General features: G+C 45.9%; 1 protein-coding gene across 2 annotated transcripts in view; it reads left to right on the forward strand.

Annotated features, from left to right (window-relative positions):
- The window catches only part of MAP2K4 (mitogen-activated protein kinase kinase 4), a 76,475-nt gene that overhangs the window by 3,752 nt on the left and 48,746 nt on the right, over nucleotides 1-23,977 (forward strand). For both annotated transcript variants that reach the window (XM_048323591.1, XM_048323592.1), the window contains exon 2: nucleotides 23,537-23,639. In XM_048323591.1, the coding sequence (XP_048179548.1) occupies nucleotides 23,537-23,639 (103 nt within the window). The remainder of the gene's footprint in view (nucleotides 1-23,536; nucleotides 23,640-23,977) is intronic.

Here is a 23,977-nt window from a genome sequence, read left to right on the forward strand (position 1 = left end):
AGCTATTTTAGCAAAAATCAGAGGAGGTCTGTCTCTTGTGAGAGTCCTTTGTGGGTATGAGGCAAGGAGCCAGGGCAGGGAGGTTGTTAAGAGGTGTCAGCGTGCATGAGGAGATGAACTAGAGTCCCTATCTCACCCTTGGGTGCCATTCATGACATCAGTGGCTCACTGAAGTTGGGTGATCAGTTCCTATTTACAAGGAAACTCTGTTCTGTACCTCTCTCTTTCTGGCAGAAAAGAGCTGCTGGGAGGCTTTCTGAGAGGTCAGGGGTTGTTCTTGTTTGGCTAGTGACAGAATTGGTGAATACTGCGATGGACTGTGTCAGTCACTGCGGTCAGGTGAATTTGGTGTGTGTGTGTGTAATGTACATTGTGTGAGTGGGGTAATCGTGGCTCCTGCACACAGCACTGGCAGAAGCAGAATATTGCTTGAAACCATTTGTGGGCATCACTGCGACCAGAGTGATCCTCAGTATGGGAATTCAGTAAGAGATGCCATGATTCCTGTGTCCTCCTCTGTTGCTTGCTGCCTTGGTGAGTGCATGCAGTGACTGGAGCTGCTCCCTTCCCCACCAGGAAGGTGCTCCTGGTCCCAGGTCTGGCAGGAGGAGAGGAATGAGATGTTGGATCTGCTGGAACAAGTGAGCACTGTCAAAAGGCAGGTGGGGAGGACTTACCTCTCTGAGCAGAGAGGCACGGTGGGCAGAGAAAGTGACTTAGCAGTGTCAACATGGCAGCTTGCTTAGGGAACCTCAGGGGAATTTGGGTAACAAGAGCCAGTGGGGAGATGCTGGAGTTGTGAAGGAGCAGCAAGTGAGCAGCAGTTTAGCTACGAAGCAGTGTATGAATGGCCAGGTAAATTAAACATATGATGTAGGTATGAGAACAAGGAAGATAGAAAAGAACAAGATAAGAGGGTACAGGAGGGGAGAATCAATGCCTGTCCTCAGTAGGTAATAAAATGAGTGTTCTCTGTCCCTGTGTATTTAATTGCCCATTCCTACGTAGGCCAGGTGAGCAGCTGGGAACTGATTGAATACAGTCAGAAGGTGCCTGCACTTCCACTTGCCTTCGGTGGAATTACCAAACCTGTGTGCGTTAGCAGACAGCACTGATGGAGGCTGACTCTGGCAGATTGATGGGTGTATGTCTGCTTGGACATACTTGCATTTGTTAAGAAAGATAAAAGTTGTGTGGTGAGCAAACCAGTGTATTTTAATTCATTTGTGCCTCCAGTTTATTCCTGTATGGGCCCTATAGCCATGTCTGCTTTGTGTTTGAGTCTTGTCACACACTTGTGTGTGTAGGGTTGTATTGGTATGTGAGCACATGGTTTTGCGTTTTGGCTTTCTATTTTGATTTACTTATAATCACCTGATGTTTTTGATCTGTCTGTTTTCCTGGTAAAGGAGCAGCCCAAAAGTACTAGTCTCCTCAAGTGCTGGGAGGCCTTTTCAGTTATTTTATGCTGATTTGAGGAAGCCAAGAGGTGTGGAAGTCACACTGTCACCCATCAAAATGAGGATTATCCTGCAAGAGAAAGATCAGTTTTGTGAGGAAGCAAAAAAAGCCAAAATGTGTACTTTCCAAACTTCATGTTTTTGAGGACTCCCTGAAATTAAATTTGTGCATATGCAGTGAAGCATTGCTTAAAGGATTCTTGTGTAACCATATCGAGCTCTGCATGTATCAAACACACATAAACAGCTTTTTAGCATCATGCTTTGAAGTTGGATGTCTTCTGTTGGATTCAGGTTTGATAAGATTTTATGTGAAAGAAAATGTGGAGGTCTGCTTCCCGGTGGAGGAAGCAGGCTACTTGTTGTAGCCTGTGGAGACTGGAAAGGAAAACTGCAAGGGGAAGAAACTGTGCAGGGTGTTTGTGTAGTGCTCTGCCCTGTGGGTAGGAACTGGCAACAAATACCCATCCAGGCTTCACTGAAGTGACATTTATAAAGACGATATAAAAATCTCTGAATGGATGTGCTGCTTCTGGCATCCTCTCAAAGGCTGGAGTGCACTGATCTGGACCAGCATTGGAAAGGTGCTGGTGATGTTCCCAGCTCTCATGTACCTCATTTAAAGTGGGCTTCATTGAATTCAAATGCCTCTTAGATGTGGATGTGTGTCTTGCCCTTCTTCCTTGTACTACGACAGCAGCATCCACTCAGGAAGGTGGGGATTGCTGTGCTGCAGCAGCAGGGTGAGGAAAAGCTGCCTGGTACTGGCAGTTGAACCTTTTCATTGTAGTTCAAGAGGTATCACCTTGGCATATAGGCTTTTTCGTGGATATTCTGGTCCAGGTGGATTATTATTGTACAATGTTGTCTGCTGGCTTTGGAGAGATGAACAAATATTTTGGGGATTCCTTTGTTGATCCTGGTCATTTATGGTTGCTGGGCTGTAGCATCTCTTTTGGAATGAGAAACTGAGTCCCTCTGATGACACTAATTCAAAAGAATCAGTGTCTTTAAGTCTTACTTGCCTAGGAGTTAGTGCATTTTTAAGATGTTTGTACATTGGTTTGGTTGGTTTTTGGTTCTCCCTGTGCAGTTCTGCTGCTGCTCCGTTGGCCAATGCCTTCAGTAATGTGAATCTTCCACTGTGTTTTTCCAGGCTGCTGGTGTTTTTTGTGAAGGGCTTTTGTCTGTCTTGTGGGTACTCAGGTTTCTTTTCATATTGTAGATTTGTTTTATTGCAGAAGAGATGTGTGAGCAGTGAGTAAATGACAGTGCAGTGCTTGTTGAGGAAAAATGTCTTTCAAAAAGGTGTGTTATTATAGCTGGATTAGTTAATGTGCAGTAGTTACTCATGGTAAATCCCTGTAGAGAGACACTTCACCTGTGTTTCTTTAGTTCAGCTCATAGATAACTTGAATACTGTGTCTCTGCTAGGCTGAGAGTGGAACAGCTATTGCATGTTCGTTGTCCCTCCATCTACACATGTCCCTCTGGTTTGGAGGATGTCTGTAACATGAGCGTGAGGCTCACCCCTCACAGTCGACACTGACTTGGGTGTTTAGAGGGCTGTCAAAATATTGAAATACTTGATTATCAAAATCAATGAGAAGGAAAGTGCTTAGAGTTATTGTGAAGGTGCCGAGGAGTTAAGCCATTGTTCATAAAGTGTGAAATGCAAGGAGAGTGGGTTTCACCTCATTCTCCTGGGACAAGATTGGAGCCTTGGGAAGGATTTGTGCAGCCTTGGAGCTTTGGTTTTTACTCATGGTTCTTTCAGTGTCTGAACAGGACAAAATAGCTTTTGGTTGACTCTGCACCCTGTTTTCTACCCCCACCCACCTGCTTGTACTGCTGCTGAGTTGTTGGACAAGTTATCTCTGTTACAGGTGTCTTGCTGAGGTTTGCTAGGTGGACTTACGTAAACTGTATATGAGATGCTTGGAAAACTGCCACTGCAGGTGGCACCTCGTGTGGCAGCCTCTCAAAGGGGTGGTCCTGTGCTACCAGCATTGAACTGACTGCAGGAGCTGCTATGGATGTACCTTTTAATACACGTGCCTTTAACATACACAGCCTATCTGTTTGTTCACCTTGCAGGCGTTTCCCATGTTGGCCCATGTTTGTCCCTTTGCCTCGTGAGTGGTCCCAGCTCAGGACCTGCCTTCCCTCATGGGTTCTGTGCCTGGGGGAATTGGCCTTTTTCCTGAGACCCTTCCTGAAGCTGAAGGGAAGGATAGACTGCAGGGAGATCTGCAGCAGGAGAGATTTGAACTAATTCCTGTGATTGGATGTGGTAAACTCGGAGCACCCAGAGGACAGTAGGGATGTGTTTTAAACCAAAGGATGTAGAAGACTGATAAACTTTGGCAGCCGAATACATTTGGAAATAATGATAAGTTGAAAACTTGCTCTGCCTTAGCAGTTGAGCTGCCTCGGCAGGGAAGCTTTGTCAGCCTGAGCATCTGCATTTGGGGGCTGGTGTTTTGGACAGGCTGTCGTGCTGACTTTGGTTCTAAATTTCTCATTCCACTTTAATTTATGTTACATTAGTCTGGTTCTTAAGGGCATCTGCAATCTTACTGGGTTTCCTTTTGTTTGAGGGGAAGCTTTAGCTCTTGAAGATCCCCATGACTTACATTTCCTGGTCTACTTAGGTGGGTGTTTCTTCAGGATTAGTCCTGCAGGTCATGTAGGTGCAACATGTCTGTGTCTCCTCATGGTTAGGTGGAAAGGTGCAAATGTGATTTTTATCGATTTGTTTAAGCACAGTCCCAGTGGAGCTCTCTGCAGCCCTGTTGGATGCCTGCTCTGTGCCCGCACAGTTCCTTTGCAAGGCGTGTGAGGTTTCATTGGCCTGGATTTGCATCAGGAGTATCATGTGATGCTGCAGAGCATCTTCCAAAATGTGTGACCTTGACTCCTCAGGCTGTAACCCTCAGTGGCGAGATCTCTGCTGTTGCTGTTGGTGAGGAAATACAACACAGTGTTGCCAAGTATCCCTGTCCATCTCCCTCCTGTTTCTCCTCTCAGGTGAGCTGAGCTGCCGTGCACATGGTTGGTGTAGTGACAGTGTTCAGTGAGTATGGCCCGTTAACTTCTGCATGAGCATCAAGGGAGATGGGAGTATGTGTATTGCACAAATTGTGTATTTATGAGCTGCTAAATTGATTTCCTCTTCTGCAAATCAAAGCCTTGGTGTTTGCTCTTTAGTGGAGGCAGGGCAAGCCCTCCAGGAAGCAGACAGCTCTGCTGGTCCTGGAGCGAACAAAGAGTCCAATCGCCAGGAATTAGTCTGTGTTTTGAATAATTCATCTGATCTTTCTGAGGTGCTTCAGGAGATGCCCTGTGGCGTAAGGAGGACAGCTGTTGGGAGCAGACAGCTGAGCCTAATGGGAGTTTGTCCTTTATCTGTTTTTGTCTAGGCTTATTTTTTTCCTGTGGACCAAAAGAGTTGTGTGGTTTGCTTTGGACCTAATTCTCTGGAAGTGGTTCTCTTAACTGAATTAACTATCACTTTGCTTTTGGAGCAGAAAGCAAAGTGTTTGTACTTTGAAGAGGTTTGTGGACCGAGATAAAACAGTTTCCTTTAAAAACATATGGTTGTGTTGTTTGACCTGGGAGGGGTCGTGGACTAAGATAAAAGCACTGCGTTTGGAAATCTCTTCTGGGGAGCAGTGGGACCATGTCCGAGTTTTCCTGTAAAGACCAGTTCCTCTCCTGAACACCGTCAGTTCAGGATTTAATCTCATGCCAGACTCTGGAAACCTCATCCTACCTTTGATATCCTCTTCTTTCTTCTTGTCCCACTCAGAAACCTGCATGGGCAGAAGCAGGAAGGGGGAGGATGGTCAGAACAGCTTTGTACAATGCTGATCAAGACTTACAGCCGAGACCTGAGATGTTCTTCAAGGTCCTTTTTGCCTTGGGGTAGCTGCAACAATCAGCATGTGGAAAGTGGGGTGTTTGCATGTCAGCTTTTAGAGCTGGCTTCCTTCGTGATTTGGGGAAGAGGTCAGCTTTTTGCTTTCTGATCTGATATAGCCCAGCTGTTGTCACTAGAAAGTGTGACACTAAGGTGTAAGTTAGTATGCAAGTTTGTACAAAAGACTTGTGAATGAGCTCAGACTTCTGTTGGAAGAAGAAAGGGTTGGATGCAAAGGTTTAGATATGTGCTGCTTGAGGCAGCAGCTTGGCAGTTGAGTTCTTTTTGCACCAGAGCTACATGTTGTGGAATAGCTGAACAAGCCTGCCAGCATTCTCCTGGAAATGCAAAATCTATTTTAAAATATGTTTCGAATTAATTTATTTCTTTTCGAGAAGAATTGGAGTAATAGCCCGGCTGGTTATGCCAGTCATAGCCAGATAGGCTTCTTATGGATTAAGCTTTGCCACCGTGCATCAATGCTAGATGTCCTTGGGGCTAAGAGCAAAAATTTACTCTCTGGCCTGTTTCTGTGGTTTTATCCCAGCTGATTCTGCTGATGAGGACTGCACCTGAGCAAATGGGAGAAGGATCTTCTCAGCAAGCGTGGAAGTGGCAAAGATTGAGACAGGAGTGGTGGGAGCTGGTGTCCGAGGCCTGTGTGTGTCTGTCTGGATGGTTGTGTGGGAGGGCTCGGCTGACTTCCCCATCAGGGCCATGGTTTGGAATCTTCTGTGACTTGAAAGAAATTCCTGGTCTGATTTGTCAGTATGGCTGCTTTTGTCCTGCCCTATGAAAATACGGGAAATGAATGTGTGAATGCACAGTTTGTTTCAGTGAGGCCCTGCAATGTTTCTAGGTCTGGTCATTTGCTTTAATATTGGCAGGCCTTAGTCAGGGCTGACTTGAACGGGAGCCTGGAACTGAACTGGCAACAGGGACCCTGCTTCGTTGCTGAGCTGCCAAAAGTCTGAGCTGCACCCTGCCCCATACCAGGGCACTGTGCTGCTCTCTCAGGACTTGGGACGCAGTCCAGGAACCACTTGTCCACAGTGTTGTTTCCAAGTAGTAAATAGCAGCTTTTGGGGAAGATTTGTGTTGGGTTTCCCTCTGAGAGCTGGGTGATACTCTGACTTCAGCAGCAGAGCTCTGACTGCCCGGTGTTCTCAGAACAATCCTGTGCTAGCATGTCCTGACAGATAATGCTCTGTGACAATACTCTTCAACAGGTTGATGTCCATGCTGTTGAGCAATGCAGAAATGGAGGGTGTAATAATACTGGGGTCAACATCTTGCTGTCCCTTCAGGCGTTGTGTTCGAGAGTTGTGGGTTTAGCAGCTAACACAGGTTGCTGCATGGGAGCTGAGCTGATGAAGGAGAAGTTTGGGTCATCTTCATCTAAGCTGGCAGGAGTTGGTGCTGCTTTACTGCCCAGCAGGGACATTGACTCATGTGCCAGGAGAAAAGTGACTGCTCTTCCAACCTTGATGATTCAGTCCCAAGTATGACAGTTGTTTTAGATGACTGTGGGTTTGATATGATCTGGTCCATGTTAGGACTCAAAGAAATGCAAAGACACTTGGAAATCTCTTTGAAAAGAGCAGTGAAATAGTTATGTGTAGCAACACAGTGAAAGAAGTGTGTTTGTGCTCCATGGGCACACACATTCTGCTGGGATCAGCCAGAGCCCAGCTAATGCCCTTACTCCCTGCTAAGGGAACTGGCTAGCTGAGTGTCCAGGGATTCCTACGACAAGTTTAATATTTTGTGTCCACTAGTTACTCTTTTCTACCTCATGTATAAGCATATCAAACTCCTCTTAAAAACGTTTAGGACTCTTGGCTTTCAGTAGATGATTTCAGTCATTATCTGATATATTTTCTGTTGCCACACCTTGGTGATTTCATGGCACTTGTGTAGCTGTTGATCTGGCACTTTCAACATGCGTGTGCTGCTCCCTCTGTAATGCCTGTGTCTCAGGTGTTTGAGTGTGATGGTATTCCTGCCCTGGTGTGCCTTGGGCTAGGCAAGGAACCAGCCTCCTCTCCCCTTTCCAGCATATGGTGCTCTGTTCCCACGGATGGGATGTTATTTGTGGTATCTTTGGGGGTCACGTTGTCTCTGGAGTTTGCCGATGGTCTTGTATGGAGCAGAAAACATGGGCAGCAAGGTCAGGTTGATACCTCAGCTTCCCCCCTTCTCAGATGCCACCTAGGGCAGCAGCACCAGGAGCAGACCTAAGCTGTGCTGGTGCCACGAGCAGAGATGACTTTTGTATCATTGGTACAAGGCCATGCAGCTCCCACCTTCTCGGCAAAAAACTGGGAGCCCTGCTGTAGTGGAGAAGTTGCAGCATCATAAATCAAGGCATTGTGGGTCAGTTTGCTCTGGGGCAAGCATGGGCCAGGTGGGCAGCAGCACTGGCTCTGGCCACAGGCCACACACGGGTGGCTGCAAAGGTGTAAAACTTCTTTGTGGTGCTCGGACACCTTGCGGGAGCCAGGAGGGGCCTCTTGGTGCTTTTGTGTGGGACAGTCAGTTTGTATGCAGGGCTGGTGCACGCGTTCCTTTTACTGGAAGCTTGGAGGGAGAAGGAGTTAATGGGGACAAGGGCAAGGGAAGAAGATAGCTGGATCTGAGTTGGGGCTACTGGCTGATATTTTTGCAACAGTCTTCTGTTACCCAGCGTGAGACCACGAGGATTAGCTGGGCAGACTCTCAGGCTCCTTCCATACTGAGGGCCCGCCTGCCCTCTGCACAGCAGTAGAGCTTTTTTCCATAGACTTTCAAAATCCAGTGCACTTGGGGAATTTTTATTGAGAGGTTTTATGGTGTTTATTTCTTTAGCAGAGAAATTTTGTGTTTGCTCCTAGTTATTTACCCTAGTAAAAGAGTAAACAGCAAGGTTGCTGCTTCCTGAGAGTGCAGTGGTGCTAAATTCCTCATGCACATTGCTGTAGTGCCTGCATCCCAGAGCCTGCTGGATCACACCTGCCTCTTCCAAGTGTTGGCAGCTCGGGTCGTTGTCACTGCTCGAGGAACAGGAGCTTTGCTGTGACCTGCCCCTTACATCAAGCAATGGATCTGTACCCAGCTCTGTAGTGTGATTATCTGGTGTGATCTCTGTGTGATTAGGAAGAAATTCTTTGCTTTGGAAGAAATTATTCCCTGTGAGAGTGCGGGGAGGCCCTGGCACAGTCTGCCCAGAGAAGCTGTGGCTGCTCCATCCCTGGAAGTGTCCAAGGCCAGGTTGGATGGAGCTTGGAGCAACCTGGGATAGTAGGAGGTGTCCCTGCCATGGCCGGGGGTGGAATGAGATGGTCTTTAAAGTCTCTTCCCACCCAAACTATTCTGGGATTGTGTGAGTCTGGCTTGGCTGCTGGTGAGGATGAAGAGAATGCTGCGGGCAATGCTGCTTGCCCAGGTTGCAGTTGTACAGGTGAGCTGTCATTAGCAGCACCTGTGGGGGAATATTACAAAAAGCCACTGTACGTGTCCTCCCTGGCTCTGGGCAGGTGTCTTTGATGAAAGTGTGGAATGCTGTGCTTGACCAGGTCTGGTCTTTCGCTGTGGTGGCAGTGCTGGAGGGCTGGGCTTCTGTGGGAAATTGCCTGGGCACGAGCAGCTGGACCATCTGTTTTAAAATATTGCTTAATATGGTCAGATTTACTCCAGACCTTCAGCTTTCTGGGAACAAAACAATGTCTTCAGTCTTAAAGTTTGTTATTTCGTACAGTACCTTGGTCCACTCCTTTGCTGCCAGATGCCAGTGTTTGTTCCCTGGATCCTGATGATGGGACCTCTCTGTATTCAAAGCAGTGCAGCCTAAAGTTTGATCTAAAAAATCCATTTAATTTATGATTTTAGAGTAAACATTGAAAGATAAGAGTCTTAATGCTGATGCTCTCCTTTGAGTGAATGAATGAGAAATGGTCTCTTACTTCAGGCTTTCAGATAAGCTTCTGTGAAAAAGCATAAAGAGAGAAAGCTGTGCCTTTTATTTAGCATTGCCCTTGTTTTTTATCAATATTGGTACTGAGAATTTGCTTTTTCTTGTGACTAACCAGATATATCATTCCTACTCCTGAGAGAGTCACCATTTCTCACAGTGCTAGTGCAGCAAGAACTCAATTGAAAGGTCACCAATTGTTGAGGTGGATTTGTGCCTTTTGCTTTGCCTGTGACATGAGGGTAGCATGATTTGTTTCAGTTTTTGGTTTTGTTTTTTTTTTTTTTAAATCTGGATTTTAGAAATCTTGTGCCTTTGCATTTCTTTCAATTTGCATAAAGTTTTTTTTGTTTTTACTCAGTATGCAAATTTGTTGCAGCAATTCTAATATCTGAAGAGATAATTGTTAATGTTTTTTAAACGGTGTCTTTGGGTTTTATCTCAGTATATTTTGTGACTGCTATTCAGAGACATTTCTTCTGAGATACTGTATATAGAAAATCCTTTGTTGTCCATTACTTTTCACAGACTGATGTTTTTCTGTCTTGGAAGAGCTGAGAAGGAGCTATGCTTCAGTGTTCCAGCACAGAGTGAGCTGTCTGTCAAAATTACTCCCCTAAGACAGGATTGGAAAGCACCTATTTATTCCTTAATAGCTTTCTCTCCGCTCAGGATATACAGACATTTAGGAAACTTGGTGTTTGAAGCTGGAATTTCAAACCTCTTTTGCAAGCTAGAGCTGTGTGGCAGGAATTGAGGTAGATTTATGGACCTCTCCGGTGAATACCAGAGAGGACAGTGGCTGAGGTGTGAAAAGAGATGGAAGGGAAGCGTCTGCCCCAGGGAGCTGTGGCCTGGAGGTGTCTGGATGGGGAGAAGTGGTCTGTGGGCACAAGGGAGCAGTGACCTGCTGGTGACTATGATGCAGCTGTGTTAATGGCTCTGCAGGTGAGACTGAGTTAGAGATGGGATTTGCTGGGAACAGCTGGCACCCGATGGTTCATATGAACTACGGCAGCCCAAGAAGGTTGATTAATATTTATTAAGGACAATGGCTTGCTTTTGTGTCAGACTGTCTGCCAACTCAGAGTTGTCTGACATGTTAAGACTGGAAGTGCTTCTGCAGGAGTTTAGTTAACTTCCCCAGCAGTGTTTTTCAGCTGAAGCTGAGACCTTCTGTCAGGGATAGAGTGTTAGAAGGGTTGAAGTCTGCTAGCAAACAAAAAGTCTTGAATAAGAGATATTCCACAGAAAAAAAGGAAATAAAAAGGCTTTGTCATCAGAGGGTTTTGTAATATAATGAGGTTTTTTCAGAGCTCAGCAGCTGGGTCTAATTGGTAGGTAGCCCCTGTAGCAAACCGGTGATGAATGAGATCTTAGGGAAGGGAATTTGTTGTTTTGCCATTGCAGGAGTTAAGGGGTTCTGAGGCTGCTGCAAGCTGAGGACTGATAACCAGTGAACCCTTTCTGCCCAGCCCTGTTCACTCTATTGGCTACCTGGAAGTGTAGGAAAACATGGGAGCTGCTTTTGCTGGTGGCAGGGAACTGCAGAGCCAGGCTGCTGCCAAAGGGCTTCCAGAGAGCAGGTGACAAAAATCCCTCCAGCATCTCTGTGGCTTTCTGACCTTGACAGTTTTGGAGTGAAAATGTGTGCTTCCAGCTCTGGGCTCTGCAGTGCACTTTGTCCTACAAGCAGTGGTGTGCTGGTAGTTTCTCACCTGCACTGCTGTGAGCTTCCTTCGTGCTGTGGGCAGCCATGGAGTGCCCGGGGAGGGCTGTAAAATGCTTGCATTAAAATCACTTTGCTGACTCCTATGCCTGGAGGCAGGAATGCAGGTAGGTCAGAAACGCATTAAGAAAAAGCCTTAAACCAATACTTTACCACCTCTTTGCCAAAGCATCACAGTTTGCCTTAAAAATGCAGAAGATACACAAAAATGGTTGAAAAAAGGGGGTTGTGCCCAGGATGCTCTTGCTGCCAGGGACTTCCTGTATTGTTGCCTAGTGGAGATCTTCCTCTCCAAGAGTTGTGACTGTCTCATTCTCTAGGAGCAACTGGTGTTGTGCATCTGAGCATAGATGGTCTTGGTTTGCACATTTGAGATTGTGCCGGTTTGGACCTTCCCCTTCCTGCAGACAGAGCCATGGCTGGAGCAGCTGCCTGTGCTGCGGGATGGGCACTCTGTGTCAGCCCAGAGAGCTGCTGAGAGGTGCCTGTGGCTTGTTTCCCCTTTAGATTTTAACCAGGCAAATTATGACATGAGCTATTAGGAAAGAAGATTCTTTCGACAGAACAAACCCCATTTGTTCCTGGCAAAAGTGGTTTACAGCAAAGAGAGATTTTGATGGTGAGTATTTTCCATTAAAAATACTGTTAACTGCTAAATAGTGACAGTGTGTTTGCTTTAATTACTGCCAGAGTATATGTTAATTGTAGTTTTCTCTTTAAACCGCTTGTTAAAGTGCTGGGGGTGTATTTGCTGACTTCGTGCACGTTCCATGCAAATGTCACATATATTTTGAAGGAAAGGATGACAGGAGCTTGAATGCATTTACCCATTTGTCAGCTTTCTGTTTCACAGGCAATTTCTGTAGGTCGTGCTTACCAGCTATTAATGAGAATCGTGGGAGCTATTGGGTATTAATTTATTTTTTCAAGTACTCAGTGCTCAGTAATTGTTGATGATGAAACTGGTGGCACTTACAGAGGGCAGGAGGGATCTGGCCTGGACCTGGCACAGGCTGGCACAAACCTTTTGTCCTCTCCCATTAAGTGTTGGTTTCTGCTGTGCATCCACTTCTTTTTCTTCAGAACAACACCTTGAATTTGAAGGTGGGGGTTATTTTGTGCTGAGAAGGCAAATGCAGTTGCTGTTCTCCATGCTAGAAGATCAAAGGTTTTTTACTGGAGAGAGATGCTTTGCAGATTCTCTGCTCGTTGTAAATGAAAGGAATGTAACACAGGTGTCTGAATTTCTCTTGTAAACCATTGAGAAGTGGCAGGATTTGATCCCCAGTGCTCTACAGCCCTTTCAGGGGAAAACAGCAGCAAGCCTCAGTTCAGGATGGCAGCTTTGCCTTAGTGAATAATTTGGCAAAACTGTGCTGTCAGGTGAGACATGAGATGTGTTGATGTTCTGCTAACCTAGATTTGGGAGGCCCTGACAGTAAGCAGTCAGTGTATTAATGGTGAAACAAGGGGGGAAGTATGCAATGGAACTGACTCCTGCTGGCCTAAAGAGAGCAGCTTTTAGCTTGCAGCTTCTGCAGTGCCCTGGGGTGCAGCTCTGCGGAGCAGCAGGATGCAGCGCTGAGCTTCCCGTGGCTCAGGTCCCTGTCCCATGGCATTCCTTGCCCAGGCAACCGCCCAAGCCCTTCTCCATTTTCGTGTGTTGGGCTCCTGCCTGTGCTCAGCTCTGTCTTGTCTGTGGGGAGGGCTGTTCTCAGGGGTAGTTGCTTCCTATTTATGTTTTGCTGACAAGTCTGTATAAAGAAAATGAAAGGGTCAGGGACTCTTCTCTTTTTTTCCTGTTTCTGTCAGGATTGCAAACCTCAGAACTGTTTGAAACGTATTTCCCAGACTTTGATGTGAGGATCCCTTCCCAGTGTAATTTCGTTTCTCCTCCTGAGAAGTTGTGTATAGTTAAAGGAACACTAAGAACATGTGAACAAGTGCATTTTCATAGGCTGGCTGTTCCAGTGCTTTGGCTACTTTTAAAAAAAAAAAAATCTGTGCATGTGTGTAGTGACACTTCATGGAGTGACAGCCATTGTATTTCCATGATAGCAAGGGCTGGGCTTTTCTTAGGCTTCCCTTCAGCTTTTTTCTCTGGTTTTGTTTTGATAATCAATCAACTTTTTCTCACTTTTTGTGGATTCACATCTCTGGCCCTTTTGTTGAGGAGAAACCAGGATCCTTTTCATTAAATAGCTTTTTTCTCTTGGAGTTCAGAGGTGTCAGCAGTACCAGGAATATATATATATTTAGGGAAAACAGCATTTTGCAATATAACATGGCTTGTTTGTGGATGTGACAGGGACTGAAGCTGTTTCCTTGTCTGAAAGCTTTAGAAGCAAACAGTTTCAGTAGAGGGAGGATGACCAGAAGTGGCTGTGACTTGCACAAGTAAATGTTACTTCTGACAGGCACTGGCTGCTTCATGTGAGATGTTCAAAAGAAAGGAATAAAAGTTTGAATGGATCTTCATCTCCACACAGATTTTATACTCCTGCCCTTCCCAGGTGTGCAAAAACCTGATTATACCAGGAACAGGGGAATGGCAGCTTGATCCTGCATGGATTCATTGGACATGGGACTTGTAGGTAAATACAAATTCAGGAGCAGCATATGGACATGGCTTGCACCCTCATTGGCGATTCATAATATTTCTAGCAAGTTTTGCTCTACTGGAGAGGGAAGCCACAGGAATTACCAGCTGGAGTAGCTTTAACTCCAGAGCCATTTTGTTTCTCCATTTGCACCTCTGAGCAGTTGGGGTTGTGGGTGCTGAGCAGCAGCACCACTGTGCCCCTTGCCATACCTGCTGCCCTGGGTGCTCTCAAAGGTTTTGGGGATCCAAGGGGCATACTGGCCAGTTAAGGACAGTTAGGGCCTGTAAGTAGTGCAGCAAGATAAATACAGTAAATATTAAAAAGCACTTTTTTTTTTCAGTTGTATAAACTGTAGCAACAAAAAGGCAACAGGAGTTCTGTGGAGAGAAAGGGTTTGTGTGTCCATCAGGGAAGGAGAAGGCTTTGAGCTGGGTGGTGGAAGGAGACCAGAGCTCTTCACAGAAGTTTCACCTCCTGACTGTGATCCATGTGCTGGAGCCAAGCTCTGCAGAGGCTTGGGTTTGTCCTGGCTGGGAACATGGGGATTTTACTCATCTGGAACCACACAGAAAAGGAAAACCACAAAACCCTCAGCTTCCTGCTCTGCAGGTAACATGATTGCAGCCTCTCATTTCTCTACTTCCACGTTCTGCAGTGTTTGCTTGCATTACGAATGCCTGTATTAAGGTCTTTATTTAAAATTTTATTTATCTTTTTAGATATGCTCTCTCTTCACTGACAGGATGCAAGTGTTTTTTTAGAGTTGCATGAGCTGATGTAGCAAAGCCAGCCTGTTGTTGGTTGCTGCAGAAGTGTATTGCTGCAGATCCTTTGGCTGTTGGTTTGGAGTCAGAGTTTCTGTGTTCATCTGTGCAGTTCTTCCTTCAGGAAGAAGTTTAATTGTTGTAACACTTCAATCAGTATTATCTTCGCTAACAAGAAGCTGAAGATTTCTGCCACATAAGTAAATATCCACAAGGTTGTTGAGAGCAGCCAGCTGTTGGCTGTTGGAGGCAGCTCCAGCAACCTTCCAACCTCCTGAAGGCAGCAGCCCTATGCCCAAATCCCTGGTTGACTCCAGCCTTCAGCTGAGGCATGGAAGGGGTTTGGTACCTGCTGCCTTTCACTCCTTCCAGCACAGCAGCAGAGCAGCAGCTCATTCCTGGCATTCTGAGTGTTTTGTCACTTGAATGACAATGTTGGGCAAGAGTGCCATCACCGTGTGTCTTTCTGAAGAGGGTTTGGTGCTGCCAAGCTATTAAAGCTGCAAATTCTGTTGGAAATACCAGTCATTAGACAATGCCCGACATGTCTCGGCAGTGGAAATTGGGGGCTCCTTCCTGTGCTCGTCCTGCTACAGGGTATTGCTAATTCATACTGAATGCTTCACAAGACAGTACAAAGCCAGAATTTTTATGGGTGCACAAGATTTTTTTATTTTTTTTGGTAAGAGAAACATCATCCCAAAAGCTGGTGTTCGCAGAGCTGTGGTGCGATGTTTAGCAAAGCCTCTGAGTGTTCATAAAGTTATTTTGGTGTTGAGAAATAACTGGCCTTTGGGTGTTTGTGCTGGATTTCAGCATGAGGAAAGGTTTGAACAAAGTAATGGAAGTGAACCATAGTTCATTTAATTAAGTTTTTTTAGTTTTTGCCTTTTTTTTAATGTTTTGTTTTTTGTTTTTTGTTTTTTTTTTTCCTTGCTACATAAATTTTCCTTCATTTTTCCCTCTCCAGTTCCTTGGAAAGCAGAATAATTTGAGTGCTGGGAGATGAGCTGTGACATGGCAGCAGGGCACTCCTTGCCCTAGTGGAGGTGTGCAGGGCAAACCCTGGTGCTGGGTTGTATACATCCATTGTGGCATCGAGGATCTGCTGTCCTGCAGACAGGGAGTGGATCCAGTGGGAGCACCCAGACCTGTTGTGTCGTCATGGGAAGATCTGTGCTGCTGCTGTGCTGGACAGAGTCACGGAAATCCAACAAACTCGGGTTGTGTCTCAAATGCAAGTGCCAGGGCAGGTCCTATGTGACAAGGGGAGAGGGTGGGTGGTGACAGGGCCCCCAGCACAGGTGACAGGTTGTGTCTCTTCTGACAGCCTGCACGCAGCTGAGTTGGGTTTGTGTTGTTCAACCTGACTTTGAGTCTGAGGGCTTCAATCAAGTGTTGGGTTGAGTTGTGTGAGCTCTTGCCAGCCTGGCGTGATGGGGTCTGGCGCTCACAAGGCGACGAGAGGATGGGATAGGACTGAGAAAGCGAAACCCAGCAACAGCCATTAAATACAGAGATACCATGGCTGACTGAGGTGGGCCTTGAGCTGGAAGTGGTTAGAGGATGAAAGAATATCCAAAGGAAGGATGTTGTGGCTTTGGCTCTTTTCATTGGCATCTCAGTGCTGTGGTGGAGGGCAAGACGCTGTGCTACATGGACCACTGCAGCTGTTCTTATGCTCTTTGTCTTTGGATCTAACCCTTGCTTCCGGAATTAGAACATCTTCCTCTGAAATCCAGATTGGAGAAGTACAAAACTAGATCAAATAGATCGATCTACAGATACCACTTCTAAAGCTTAGCACAAAATTGCTGTGGCTTTAGTATCGAAAAGTTCTCCAACCAAGTACTTTCAAAGACAACTGAAAGTTTTATGTGCTCTGTAGACTCGTGATTTGATTTCTTGCTTAAGCGACTCTACACACCTCCATTATAATTCAGCAGAACTAAGCAAAAACGCCTGTTGAGAGCATGTGTTCCTAGGGGTTCTTAAGATCCAGATCAAAATCTTTCCCAGTGTAACAGTGCAGAAACAACCTTGCAGCTGAGACCAGGTTTTCAGAAGGGCTCAGTTCCTCTCTAAGTCTGTGAAGACATTGATCAGATGTTCGGGAGAACAGCACACGTGGGCACTCACAAGCAAGAGACCAGTTCATGTGAAGCAGATCCAAATTGAAAAACTGGCTATTTTTAGCTGCACATAGATGTCAGGCTGGTAGTATTTGGAAAAAAACCCTATATATTACAAAGTTTTGGATCCAGACGTGAAGATCTGCTGTGCTTGCATTGCGCAAAGGATTATTTCTTGTGGTAACAGTGGTCGAGTGGAAAAGCAGCCCAGTGCTGGGGTCAGAGCATTATCCCTCCTCAGGAGAGTCTGGAGCCTGTTAGAATCCAGCTCCAGCATGAGTCTTCTCACTGTAATACAAGTTGTTTCCAGCATTTTATTTGTGCATGTTAGTGCAGCCTGAACATTTTCACACAGGCACGCTTTCTCTGCTCATTCTTTCTAGTTATTTAACTAGTCGGTGACAGGCAGCATGTAACTATTCTTATTCCCCTGACTCTGGAGGATTTTTTATTCTATGATTCTGTGACTGTGGGATTCGGTCTGGTCACTGGGTCCAAGGTGTTTATCAGAGCCAGTGGGATGCAGGCTGTGATTGACGTTGCCACTCTGCTGGCCTGAGGTGTCTAGAGAGATGACGGAAACGTGCTTGTTGCTTTATCCAAAGAAACTAAATCCTTTCCATTGACCTTAAGCAAAGTCCTCAAGGGCAGATTTTTTTTCCTTGCTTTTAGTCTGAGTATGGGCTCCTAAAATTAAAAAGAAAAGAAATAAAATCAACCAAACCCCCTCCCCAGTCTTCCTTCCTGTGGTATATTTTATAATTGTTGCTGTGCTGTTTCATATTGAAAAAGTACTCGGCATGGCCCTTTGCATAATTTATTATTGTTGTTCACCAGGAGAGGCTCCAGGTGCTGCACCATAAATTTCCCAAAGTCACCCTTTGTATCTGACAGCTGCTCTGTGACGGACTCTGCTGGGTTATGCCATGGCTGCCTCAGGCTGCAGAAATATTTTGGGTGAAGCAGAGTGCTGCTGTGAGAGCAGACACACACTCCTGATCTGGCAGCACCTCCCATGTGAACCAGGCCCTCCAAGTTCTCTCCAGCGGTGTTTCACCAGGCTTGGCACTGGACTGTGACTGTGAGCCATGTGTTAAGTGCTGCTCTCCAGCTAGAAATTGCCTGAACCCCAGTTTGGGATTGAAGCTGCTGTCTGGCCCCAGTGCTGCACTCTCCTCTGGGCAGGGAGCTTTAACCCTATTCATACAAATGGTGTTTCCATGCAGGACAGCATCAGGGATAATGTTAAAGGTTAACCGTGGGTTTTGGAGAGTCCAGAGACTTCATTCTCAGGTTTTGCTTCTGAGAATTTCCAGTCTGAGGGAACTAATCTTAATCCGATTGCAATTTCTTGCACTCTTAAGATTAACCTACTTTACCAAGCGTGCTGGTGGAAGTATTTATAGATGGTGGAAGTGCTGTTGGATGTAACCTGGATCTTGTACTGCCAGTTGTGGAGGTGCGTGTCTGCTGGTGCAGCTGTGAGCCGTCTCCGGGCCCCAAATCGTGCGCATGTCTTGCTAAAATACTGTCTAGTTCAGTTTTTTTGCCATAGGGTGTTTTCATGAAGGCATTGGCCAGTAATCCTTCCAGAGTCCTGGCTGCTCTAGGCTTGGGTGTTTGTGCTCCCTAGTTGGAGGCACGCTTGGGACTGTGGGTGAATTATGGATAAATCCTCTTTCTAATGAGGCGACTCCTAAAAATGAGCATACTTAGCTTACTCCTGCAGTGCAAAATGATCATTTCAAATTTGAATGCTGACTCTCAGATTATACTAAATCGAAGGCTTCACTGAAGGACTAAAAATGTCAGTAATAGACCTACTGAAAATATTTAAAGTGAATTTCTGTAGTTGCAGCTCTTAAAATTAATAAGTCAAACTCTAGGTCTCTTCTTTCATCCAGACTCCTCAAATAGAACTGTAGGATATGCTGAAGTTCTTTAGGTTTTGTTTCAAAATTTGACTAGCTTTTTCTTGAAAAATAGTTTATCTTGAGGGTAAGACTGGAAACCTACTTTAGTCTCAGATTAGTTGTGCTGGTGTTGGAGTAGATCCATGAGCAAGACTGGAAAGGAAGGAGATAAAAGTGCAAGATGGTAGGCTGGAAGAGTCTGTGGGCAGGCAGAGCTGTGCTAGCAGCAGCAGGAATAACCAGCTGGAAATCCTGGGAGCATTCAGGATGTCAGCAACTGCGGGGCTGCAGCTCTGAACGCAGGTAAATGTTCTTTGCTGTCTCTACATCAAAGCAGGCATTTTGTTAGCAGACAAGATACAGCAGTTTGGTTATTTAAAGCTGTTGGAAGAGCAGAGATCTGTGTGGGGGTTTTTTTTTTCCATCTCACGTTAGAGTTTGCACTAGCTTTGCTTGGAATTACCTTGGAAGAAATCAGAACTGATAGTTTTCTATTAAGAAAATTACCTCAAGCATTCAGCTCTGTTTCCAAATGGAAGTAAATAATCCATTCTTCCCCATTTTCTGTCTTTCTGTTGATGTGTTTTAATTTTACAAGGGAGAGGTAAAAATGTTGCACAGTTCATTACAGATGCACTGACTGTCCTTCCTGCTGTTTGCTGTCACAGCTTGTGTTCCAGCGGTTGTATTTCTTTCTTTCCTGATTATACTACAGTAAGGAAAGAGAGTGCAGATTTGATTCCTGGCGTATCATCACTCCACAAACAGACAGTGACTTCAGCATATGACCAGAGAGAATATTTACCTGTGCACTGTGACTCACTTGAATGCTGTGACCTGTGCTCAGGCTGTGGCAGCAAGAAGTTGGTCCTGCAGAGTTGAACCGAGTGGAAAACATTTTGACAGGAATCAGTTTGTAGCCTTGCAAGATAGAAACCTTGGAAAAATCCATTAAACTACTAATGTTTTGAAAATCTTACTGCTTGAAAAGGGAACATTTTGTTCTGTGTAACCTGAACATGGTCAGCAATGCGGTTGAGGTGTGGCACGCAGGAATGGTGGTGAGGAGATTCTAGGAAGAAGTTAGAATTGCTTTCTCCAACAGGAGGTGACTCAGAGGCTTGAAGAAATGGCCGAGGGTATCCTGTACCAGCTACAGTGCGTCCAGCAAGACCAGCAGAGTGACAATCCCCCTGTGCTGGGCACTGCTGAGGCACCTTGAATCTCTCATGACGAGACAGACATTGAGGGGCTGGAGCATGCCCAGGGAAAGGAACAGAGCTGGGAAGGGGCTGGAGTGGCTGAGGGAGCTGGGAAAGGGGCTCAGCCTGGAGCAAAGGAGGCTCAGGGGGGACCTTGTGGCTCTGCACAAGTCCCTGACAGGAGGGGGCAGCCGGGGGGGTCGGGCTCTGCTGGCAGGGAACAGGGACAGGAGGAGAGGGAGCGGCCTCAGGCTGGGCTGGGGAGGTTTAGATTGGGTATTGGGGAAAATTTCTTCAGCTGTCAAGCACTGGAAGGGGCTGCCCAGGGAGGTGGTGGAGTCCCATCTCTGGAAGTGTAAAAATGTGTGGATGTGTTGCTTGAGGCCATAGTTTAGTGGTGAACAAGGTTGTGGTGCTGGCAGGATGGTTGGACTTGGTGATCTTTAAAGTCTTTCCAGCCTTAATAATTTTGTAATTCTGTAACTCATAGATGTCCTAGGTGAAGTAAAAATAGTAGTACACAATCTAACTGTGGAGGAATACTTTTGGCCTGCATGTGACCTGCTAGACAGCTGTTTCTTGTTGTGTGAAGGCTGGTTGGCTGTGGTGATGGTAAAGGGGCCTCACAGTGATGAGAACTTAACTGCAGAGCCAAGTGCTTGGATTAATTCTGGTGACGGATAGCAGCACATAAATAATTCTGTCCTTGGCCTAGCACCATTCACCAGTGCAGCAAGGAACAAGTGCTGCTGTCAGCCTGAGTTTTTTTGGGGCTGTTGTGTAGGTGCTTTTCCCAGTGTCCATTTTGGCTGCAGTCTATGGAATGCCAAGGGCTGTGCATTTGAGGATGCAGGGCATCACTCCTGGACCTCAGTTCTGTGTACAGGCCTGGTGGTAGAATGATGACATTCTTTTGAAAATGGTTTTGAGGACACCCACTACCACTTGAAAGCTGGGATGATTTGCAGTAAAGATTGCTATCCTTATGGGTAGATTAATTTATTTACAATCAGAAAGCTATTTTTGGCTGTCTTTTTTCTTCTTGGAGAGCAACCTAACTTAGGATACAATCCTGCTTAGATTCCCTCAAAACATAAGGTAGTACTTGCCACTTCTGCTCAGCTGAAGTCCAGGCCATCCTGCTTTCAAATATGGTCTGGGCTTGGTATAACCATTAACATGCAGCTGAACAACCCAATGGTCACAATTGGGAAGACCATAAGTCAAGAAGCTTCATAGTTTCATGTTTGGTGTTGAGGATTACCCTAATTTGTGAAAAAGTAATCTATTCCAAAGTTAGTTTTGGTTTCTTCCAAATCATTCTCTGTCCCATAATCTTTACTGTAAAAGTTCTCAGAGAAGTAGATGTTGTAACGGTTGATGATTAGAATTACGTTAAGTTAGCGGAACCTTTAAAAGACAATTTGTATCAGGTGGATATTTCTGCAGCACATTTTGGGACAGTTTTGGTCACACAGCCTTGGTGGTGATGGGCATTAGTGAATTCCAGAAGCACCATAACCCCCACACCTCTTTGCTGTAGTGAGGCAGGGTGGTCTTTAATGAACCTGTACATGGCAAAGTCACAACAAAACTGCTGCACCTAAAGAGGCTCTTTTGTCTCCAGTTAGAATGATGTGTCTCAAGGAATAGAGACATGGAGTCAAAAGTTTTTTTTAGGATGAAATTCAAGATTTGGAGTCCACAGCTGAAGCTGTGGAAGGCTGCTAGGGAACACAGTTTGCTTTGGCTCTCCTCAGACTTCTGCTTCATTTGAGTCTGTTGTTTCACTTAAAGTACGTTTCCATGTGATCTGTGCTGGATGGAAATTCCTGGCGTTTCTCAGGATGTTCGTTTTTCCCGGTCACATTCCTTGTTCATCAGCTGAGCAGAAACAAACCATGCTGTTTGCTTCCCAGGGGCAGCCTAAGCGTCTGTATTTGTTGGATTTGTAGAAAATCTAGCTCCAGATGGTGGATTGACATAATTGAAACTATCCTTAGAAACCTACTGAGGTAGAAATCAATAGACCAACATCTAACTGTGTTAAAAAATGTCCTGTCCCTGTGTGAAAACAGGAGGAAACTTGGTGTATAAAGTTTACAAATAGTAAGAATAGGAGCAGGCTCTGAGGAGATTTTCTGATGAGGGTTTGTAGCTAATTGTGTCAATTTTAGTGTTGGGCCAGTTCAAGTCCCGTGTTCTCCTGAGCTGTATAAACATTGCTGTGAGAAAGGGAAAATCTTACAAAACAATGTTATTGCCCTTTGACAGAGGGCTGGGGTTTCGGGCGTGTGAATGAAACAGACTTGAAGGATAATAGAACAAATCCCTGGACCCCATCTGAGGGCAGACTTGTGCTGCCATCATGGGACCAGTGAGCAGGGGCTGTGTGGCCGTTCTCCACGGGTTCCTGCCCCGCACCATCCCCTGTGCTTGTGCAGACCTGGGGGGAGCTGCTGAACAGGGGGAGGTTTCAGGGGTAAGGGTCGCATCCTCCAGACCCTTGGCAGTCATTAGCTGTCTGGTTTTGCTCTGTGTGAGGGGGGAGATGCCCTCAGGGAAGCAGTCAGAAGAGGTGTGGGAGGTCGGTCAGGCGATGGCGTGGTGTCGTGACAGGTTGTGCACTCACAGAAGGTCCTCTGGTTCCTCAGTCCTGCAGACTGAGCATAAACCTCAGGTGTATGCTTTGCTCCAGGGACAAACACAAGGTACAGAGTGTGTCTGTGCTGGCTGACAGTGTCCTTAGTGTCAGCTTGAAATGGATTGTTACAGTGGGAATGGTGAGGCACTGGCACGGGCTGCGCAGAGAAACTGTGGTTGTCTCATCATTCAGAGTTAGGTTGGACAGGGATTTGATCAACCTGACCTAGTGGAAGGTGTCTCTGCCCATGGCAGGTGTTGGAATGAGTTAATCTTTAAGGACCTTTCCAACCCGAAGAATCACCCAGGCAGTGGGAAGCTGGGAGGGATTCAGCTGTGGGCTCCTGGGAAGGTGGGGGGGAAGAGGCCTCATCTCAGGTATTTTGGTGTGGAGGAGTGCAGGTTTCCTGTGGGCAAATGGGAGCAAGACAAGGTCTTTTGTACCCCAGTGGGAGGGCTGGGAAGGGGGAGCTGCCTTTGTAGTCCCAATCCTGCTGTTGCTTGAGCAGGTCATCTCAACTTCAGTGGAAAATAGAGAGCCAGTGGCTTGAGCAGTGACCGGGATCCCTCCCACACTACTATTTATTTATTTTGTGTTTCCCACTGCTTCCTCAGTTGGCTGCAGAGTTTTCCCTCACAGGGTCACCCCTCAGATGCTCTCTGCTTGGCAGCCCACCTGGCAGAAAGAGCTCACAGATATCCATCCTCCCTCAAGCCTGGTTATCTCCATTTGCTGCTAGCCTGAGGAGGGTCAGGAACCCCAACAGCCATCCTGTGCTTGGAATGTCACATGAAAGACATCCCAAGGTGCCCTTTCCGTCTTCAGTGCTGTCCCCCCAGGTCTGTTGGTGTGCCCAGGCTGTGTGTGACAGGCCAAGCCTCTGTGCCCCATGGGTGTACATGGAGGATGCTGAGCCCTGGGGTTGAAGGTGCTGTGGCTGCTGGAGCCCTGGCAGGTGATTCCAGGTGCTCCAGCTGTCACAGGAGGTGCTGTGGGTGCTTTGCTTTGGCAACTGCCTTGGAATGAGCTGGGGACGACCTTGGTATGAGAGCTGACTCTGTGTCTCCATCCCCGTGTCCTAACACAAGCTGTGATTCACTAATGTTGTAAAATGTAAAATCCTTTTCTCACAATATGTCATTTTTTTTCTGTTTATTTCCAGATGCTCTCAATATTTTGTGCTGACAAAAAGTTTACTTTATGTTCGTTGTCTCCCAGGTAAACGCAAAGCGCTGAAGTTAAATTTTGCAAATCCACCTTTCAAGTCCACAGCAAGATTTACTCTAAATACTTCTGGAGTTCCTTTCCAAAATCCACACATGTGAGTATAAAGCCAACGGCACAACTAGTGGAACAACTTTGAAATGATTTAGCCAACATCAAGTGTTAGTTAAATGCAGTTTGATTAGTTCAGTTATTTTTAAGTTGTTTAAATCTCTCAGTTTGAGTCACTGTAAAAGATTTTTTTTTCCAGAATCAAAAAAAAAGGTTAAATTGGGATCTTCTTGGTTTACACTGGAGCTAATGCCTTCCAGAATTGATTGAATTGAGTATTGTAGCTGATAATGCTAGATACACCTATAATTATTGTCCAGACTGATTCACTGTTGTTTTTCTATCTCTTTGTTCAGCTTATTACTTTTCATTAGAATTTCTTGT

The sequence above is a fragment of the Corvus hawaiiensis genome, chromosome 19 (assembly GCF_020740725.1).
Source record: "Corvus hawaiiensis isolate bCorHaw1 chromosome 19, bCorHaw1.pri.cur, whole genome shotgun sequence".
Taxonomy (NCBI): domain Eukaryota; kingdom Metazoa; phylum Chordata; class Aves; order Passeriformes; family Corvidae; genus Corvus; species Corvus hawaiiensis.